General features: G+C 38.3%; 1 protein-coding gene across 4 annotated transcripts in view; it reads right to left on the minus strand.

The window, feature by feature from the left end:
• Nucleotides 1-325: 325 nt before the first annotated feature.
• Adgb (androglobin) overlaps nucleotides 326-7,681 on the minus strand; it is a 129,321-nt gene continuing 121,965 nt past the window's right edge. For all 4 annotated transcript variants that reach the window (XM_021175285.1, XM_021175286.1, XM_021175284.1 and 1 more), the window contains 3 exons: nucleotides 4,900-4,990; nucleotides 3,970-4,153; nucleotides 326-642 (listed from right to left, as the gene is read on the minus strand). In XM_021175285.1, the coding sequence (XP_021030944.1) occupies nucleotides 454-642; nucleotides 3,970-4,153; nucleotides 4,900-4,990 (464 nt within the window). In that variant the 3' untranslated portion in view covers nucleotides 326-453. The remainder of the gene's footprint in view (nucleotides 643-3,969; nucleotides 4,154-4,899; nucleotides 4,991-7,681) is intronic.

Consider the following 7,681-nt stretch of genomic DNA (forward strand, 5'->3'; position numbering starts at 1 on the left):
GTGGATACAGAATTAGCTCATCTGGAAGCTTGGGGCCCAACCAGCTTGGAGTTCACAGCAAGCGACAGAAACTAGGTACTCGGCTCAAAGGACGTGGAAGAAGAGACAGCCCATCTCCTAAGTGTTTCTGGCCCCTAAATGCATGGCAGGAAAATACACATACACACACACACATACACACACAGACACACACATGTGTGCACTATGTACACACAAATTTATTTTAATACAGGAAGCTCAAAGTGAAAACCACAGAATGTTATTTACAACCTAAGCATTTATTTGTTAACAATTTTAATGAAATTAGAACATTTGAGAAGCTAGTGTCTTCAAATCCTTTGTAACAGAGACCAACAGTTAACATTAAAATTTAGAAACCAAGAGCGAGGAACATTTTCTCCTGTTTCTATTGACCTAATGTTTGATAATGTGGCATAGTGCACCATGGAGGCATTACTTTTTCTTTCCTCCTTTCTTCTTCTTCTGTGAGTCAGAAGCTGGAGACTTCTTCTCTACCTCTATCTTCACTGCAGCTTCCTGAGCTGCCAAGGCCTCCATCCTCAAGCGCTCCGCCTCCAGCAACTTGTTTCGGTATTCTTCCCGGATATCAAGGATCTTCTGCCGGGCTTCATCTACAGAGTCCTATTCCAAGGCAAATCCCACACCCGTCAGTCTCACTGATACTAATGCAGAAGTACCAGAAAACAAACAAACAAAAGGAATACTTTCCCTTTATTCTTTCCTGATGCCAACAGACTAATGGGGAAAGTCACTGAAGACAAGAGCTCGGTTTGTCCTTTATCACTTAGAAATAAACAAAACAGGAAATTGTGATGCATGGCAAGTTAGATTTTAACTCGGAATGAATCACCAAAGGGGGGAAAAAAGAAAAAAGAAAAAAGAAAAGAAAAGAAGAGAAAAGAAAAGAAGAGCAGAGAAAAAGTAAGTACCAGTGAGGAAAAATATGTGTAAAGGTGGAGAAGTTGGTAGAGGTTTGGTGGCTGAACTTGGCTTTGAATGAGTTCTGGATCAATCTGTCAGTCACACAGCAGTTGTGTGTTATAAGTTACTAGCTTGCAAGCTGTATTCTAGCTCTGACAAGATATATCAGAGTGAGGCAGGCCTTCAGAGTAAAAGAACCTAGCCCACTATCTTTCTCTCAGTCTAGGAGCAGTAGATCACAGTATTTATCGTGGACACTGGCCAGCAGCATGCAGTTGGATTTAAGCTTGCATCTTGATTCTGTTCCTATTTAAGAACCTCTTTGCCATTAGTGGATGGGTGTTGGCTCAATGGATGTCATATTACTAACTGTTCCCGTCTCCCTGGTTCACCTCTCATTTTCTCTTTCCTCTCTGAATGAAGCCTCGCTGTTGCTTAGGCTTCAAACCCAATACAATGGAATAACAAGGATTAGTGCACTGACTGTAACATAAAGAGAACTTTCGTGAAAGGGAAGCATTCTCTTCATGCTGAATTGTTTGAGGTTTTTCTTTCCACCCCACATCTCTGCAACTGGCATGATTTTACTGAGAGGCTGGCTTAGCTGGATGTCAGTGTCAGACTTCAAAATGCTTTTGATGAAATAAAACTGTGATACAAACCCTAAAATTGGATTTCTAAAGTGAACTTCATGAGTACAAGATGAGAGTGCTTGCTAGGGAAAGGAGAGTGAGTGAGACACAAACATCTTAGGAGTGTGTATAAAATCAGGTGAATACTTGACTTATTTTAAAGAGAGTTATTTTCTCCTGCTTGATAAGAAATGTGTTACTATTGGGTTTCTTTTTAAATGGCTTCAATCAAAATAAGTGTGTTTATTTGTATCTAATCCTTGAATGACTAGGCTCTAAATTCATTGTCCCAGTAAATAGGTTTTCTCTACATCACCCTTGTCTATTGCATTAGCTCAGCTACTAAACCCAGAATGACAAGTGACCTTGAAATTTCCTATTTCTGATAATATTATGTTATATTGAATCTATGCAATTTTAATAATAATTCAATTCTGACTCTTTTTTTGGCAACACAATTGCATTTTTCCCTTTCAAGCATAAGAGTAGAGCAGAGTGAAGGCCTTCTCTAGGAAAGACAGATGTTAAACGCATTCATACTTCAAGTCTACATTACTCTTTCAAGTTAAACAATACGGAAATACATAGGTAGGAATATAATGTTAAAAATCAAAATGAGGCATGATCATGCAGTTGGTGCAATGGATATATACTTCTCCATTCTTTCTCAGGCTCAAGTTAACCTCTTGCCACCTATTATCAGATTGACAGAGCTCCTCAAACAAAATATCAGCAACCAGTACTCTTAGGTACCAGAAACCAATTGCTTCAGTGCTTTATGTCACACATTCAACCAAAGCTGGCTCCATCTTTGAAGCTGTAAGTGGCCACATGGTTTGCTTTAACCAATGAAATGCAAGTGGCAATAGTGTGCTATTTCTGGACTGAATTGCCATGCTTAGGTCAGCGTGGTCTCTTATATAGCCTTATATACTATATATCACTGCCAGTATAGTCACAGAAGAGTTTTCTGCACGTGATCTCTTTCAGCCTCATTCAGTGTCTTAATAAGCAAAAGAAGGACCCCATTGAGCTGCATTAGACATGTTCTTAAAATGAGAAGTGCCAGGCTCTGGTAAGCTGAAGCCTATGAAACCTACCTGTCTATTGCTTGTCTGCATTTTTCCTGAAGTATTGCTTATTTGATGTATTCCCACTCAGTTAAGTATTATCTTTGACTGTGTTACTTTGATAGGGTGAAGTAACTAGAAGCCATGTATGTGCTGGACAAAAAGCCATAGGACCCACAGAGACAAAAGATTCACCATCTTTTATAAAAAACAAGTTTGCAAGATCCCTGCATCAGACACTGAAATAATGAGATTATTACCAGAGAACAAAACAGTTTATCCTTAATGACAGGTCCCTTTGGTTGCTAAAGACAGACCATATCAAAGAAGGTCAAAGATGGATAAAATACCTAGAAAGTTCTGTAGCTCTCAGTGCGTCTCTCTCTCTCTTCCTCTCCCTATCCCCCTCCCTCCCATTCTCTCTCTCTCTCTCTCTCTCTCTCTCTCTCTCTCTCTCTCTCTCTCTGTGTGTGTGTGTGTGTAAGTGTATATGTGTGAATCTACCAATATGTGTAGGTATGAGTGTGTGTATATGTGTGTGTTTGTGTATCTACCTGTATGTGTATATATGAGTGTGTATAGCATGGGTATGTGAATGTGTGACTGTGTGTATGTGTGAGTTTGTGTATACGTATATAGTGTGTGTGTCAATATGGGCATGTTTGAGAGTATTCGTGTGTAATGAGTTAATGGAAGGAAGAGAAAATGAATAAATCCTATCATCCACAGACAGAAGCCATCCTTACACATCTACTGTTTCTCTCCACTTCTAGTACCACAGTCTTTTTTTTTTTTTTAATTAGATTAGGCCTTCCATGACACAGAAAGTTTTTCCTTGGACCATGCTGCTGCTGAAATAGGGTGGGAATAATGGCAACCCACAGTGAAGAGCTGTGGTTTTGATCTGCAGCTTTTAAATACATGTTTAAGTTAAATACCATTATATTTCATTTCATTTTCTCTTTATAACATCCATGTTATCAGCCTGCTGGGCCTGTGGGGTATCCTGCGTGAACCCTGTGAGCAAGCAAGAAGGTTTTAAAGTATTTTCCCACAGTCAGCCTGTCCAACTCAGGCAAAGCAGTTTCCGACAATAGTTTTCAACATTCATCTCATAAGATAGATTCCTATTATGACAGGTTAGTGGGCTTTTAAGGGAGTTGTGAATGAATAAGAGAAGTGAACCTGTACCTATCCTTTCTGGGAGGTGGTAAACTGTAAAGCCAAATATTACGAGTTTTTTCTGCTCAGATGAGTGAGTCTGCTTTCGTTTTACTATAACAAATGAACTTGGCAAATGTTGCTATTTATACCGCTAGACTTACCCGCATCTCTCCGTACATTTCCAGAACCTCATCCTTTTGCTTAAAACGTTCTTCTTGATCAATGTCTCTGATGCTGAGGATACGGGAGCGGTACTGCCGGAACTGGTGGACTTCTTCTGCCTTCTGCATTGCTTGCTGCTTATTCAGTTCCTCTGTCTGCAGCACGGCCTCCGCAGTTGTTTTCCTTGATGTAGAATGTCGATAAAATGAATATATATATATATATATATATATATATATATATATATATGTGTGTGTGTGTGTGTGTGTATATGCATGTATAAATATATGTGTATATATATATATATATATATGTCATTTGAGAACTTGAAAGTAAACAGTACTTCAGAAAGCAAAGTAATTTGGAATCATATTAAGTCAAACTGAATCTGACAATGGCAGAATAAAACATTAGCTTTTCAAAATTGGGTTAGGTACTGTATTCTGACTCATTGATATTTTAACAAAATATTATGGAGAATGTCAGTAAACTCAGATCCATCATTAGTGACTATGAAACTATGAGTATTTTTCAGGGTTTACTTCTGACTTTATCTAGTTAGTAAATGGGACATTCTTAAACATATTAATCCTATTATTTAGTTCTGAAGAAAATATAGCTTCATGAAATAATAGTGGGTATTACAAGGACTTTCTGTAGGTCCAAAGGAATTTTGTTGTTATTGTAGTTGGTTTTTTTGGGTTTTTTTTTTCAAAAGTCACATAAATGAGTTGGGGTTAGATAATGGAATATTTGACAAATTTAAGCTTCAAAATCATGTAACTCTAAAGTCATACACAGAATTAAGACATAATAGGCACTTAATTTCAACTTTTTGGTTACTGACCAACTGTCCATTGAGAATATATCTAAGAGTCTATGAACACACTTGTCTGCACATATTTGTACATATGGTATGTACAACTTACCGTACATAATGACTGAAATCCAAAAACTCTAGTGCTTTACGAATTTGTTGTGGAGATGTTTCCAAAATTGTCGGAGATCGTTGTCGAACCACTGTTAAAAAGCAAAGCAGACAGGATTCCAGAATTAAATAAGCTTAATGCTATTATATCTCCTGGTTGAAAGCAATGTTTTCTGTTTAGGAACAACCCTGTGGTTTTGTTATGATTTTATTGATTTATTCTGATGAGTTACATTTTATAGTTTGTCTTTGTTTGATGTACATTTATGTATAGCTAAACGAAGGAATAGTAGCAAATTCTATTCTAATTACAATTAAATGAAGGAGGAAAAACAGACTCTTTCTTCAAATTACAAAGTTTGTAATATTGTGAGTTAAATGATTGAAATTTTAAAGAGTTTGAGAAACGTCTGACAGTCACGCTAAGCACTATGGTAGAATTTAAATGTTCTTAACACAGTGTTGTACCTCCCACGGGATTAAGCAATATATAAAATAAGCACACTAAAGATCAAAGGAACAACTTTTACTCTATACACTCAGAGGGAGCCACAAGAAAAGATTTAATAAAAAATTTAAATCTTTAGATGATAGTGACCTTTTGACTCTTCCAAGCCCCTATGTCTTCAAAATAAAAAGAAAGCATTGTTTACATGCAAAACCAAACCAAATCCACGCAATATGAAGGGTGAAATGCAATCCTTTAAATAAATCTGCTAGTTCCTTTGATCATAAATAATCTAACTCCAAGACCTTTATATTATTCAAATGAACTTCCCAACCATCTATTGTCATGGCAATGTTCCACCCCCAGAAATTTGGCTGACTTTAATTTATATCATTAAATCTAGTTTTTATTTGTTTGTTTCTCCTGGATAGCTTCAATGAACAGGAATGGGTTGAGTGACATGGTAAAATTAGTTACCCTCTTAAGGGACTTTCAAACTACAGTGGGCTTTTGTTCCTTTTTTTCTGATGTGTCTACATGCATATATACCATGGTATTCCAGGGGAGGTCAGAGGCCGACTTTTGGGAGTTAGTTCTCACCTTCCACCTTCCTGAGACAGAGTTTCTCTTATCTCTGATGCTGTGCAGCATGCTCAAGGCCAGCTGTCCAGTGGCCTTCCCTCCCCCTTGTTCTCCTCTCTCCACTTTCCATCCTCAGCAATACTAGGATGACAGATGCAGCCTACCACATCTGACTTTTTAAGGTGGGAGTGAACTCAGGTTGTCAGGCTTATGTGGCAAGCAGGTACTTTATCCCACTAACCCAACTATGATATTAATAACCCAACTATTTTCATCTCATTCTCTATGGTTTCAATTCTTAATTCTAAGAGGAGATTCAGATTTGCAGCCATATTGGGGACTCTTTTGTTTAACCCTTTACAGATACACACATATCTCTCCCGTGGTCAATATTTCCCAATTTCTGTTACCTCCCAAACACCAAGGGTTGCTTTAGCGTTCACTGTAGGTCTTATATACTTCATGAGTTTGGGTAACTGTAGAGAGTCTTGGATATCATCGAGAGTACATTCACTCACCTGGAAGGACTCCAGGCACTCTTATATTTTTCTCCCATACAAAGCCCACTCAGCTACTGATCCTACTGATACCTTTTCCAGAAGGCAACAGTGCTGTAATTGTATGGTATGAAGATAGGAAGGCTTTCCTGATCACTCCCTCTACTTGACTTTTCAGACTCCATGTTCACTTCTCAATGGATAAGACAAAGGCCATATGGAGACCAATTTAACATTACTGAACAGAACAAAGTTGAAAGAAGTATCTTTCTGGTCTGGAATAAGATAAAGATTTTCACTTTCATTGTTTTCATCCAACCTAGTCTGGGAGGCCTTATCAGAGCGATTAGGCAAGAGGAAGAGGAAGAAATCTTACTTAAATTGGAATCAAATGATGTCATCACTGTTTACAGATGAAATGTGTCTATATACAGAACTGTTAGAACTAGTAAATTAGGTCACAAGACCTTCATGCATAGGTCCATAAGACACTGCATGGATTGCTTGGTTATCATAGGACTGGGTTTCTGATCGACAGGTTGAGTTTGGCCCAGCCTCTCTGCTTTCTTGTTCTTCATTCTGTTCATGTGGCATCACCTCTTTAATGGCCTTTTGAACTATAGTTATATCCTTGGATTGATTCCTACTTAATTACAGTGAATATTTTAATGTACTGTTGTATATGGTTTGTCTGGGATTTAAAGACATATTACTCTTTAATTACATGTGTGTGTGTTGTGTGTGTGTGTTGGGGGGGGGAGATGGTAATCTGCACATGAGTGTGTATGTTCCATGAGAGTCAGAAGAAGAAAATATCAGATTCCCCCGGAACTGGAATTATAAGCAGTTGTGAGCCTTAAGATATGGATTCTAATAATAAAGCTCAGGTCCTCTTTAGGATCAGCAAGCACTCAAAGACTTATCCAACTCTCTGGTTTGTCAGGTTTGGTTGAGAACGTTTCTTCATCTAGTTTCATCAAGGATATTGGTTCCTTTGTATTGCTGTACCTGTCTGACTTGAGACCAGTGCAATACTAACGCCACAGAACAAGTGTGACTATCATAAGAACTCATGTTGTCTAGATTCTAAGGATTATGTCTGAGAGTCAGGATTCTCGATCCAGAGACAATGGCCCCAATGGGATGGAGCATTAAGAGTAAGGTGTCAGCCGGGCGTGGTGGCGCACGCCTTTAATCCCAGCACTCGGGAGGCAGAGGCAGGCGGATTTCTGAGTTCGAGGCCAGCCTGGTCTACA

The sequence above is a fragment of the Mus caroli genome, chromosome 10 (genome assembly GCF_900094665.2).
Source record: "Mus caroli chromosome 10, CAROLI_EIJ_v1.1, whole genome shotgun sequence".
Taxonomy (NCBI): domain Eukaryota; kingdom Metazoa; phylum Chordata; class Mammalia; order Rodentia; family Muridae; genus Mus; species Mus caroli.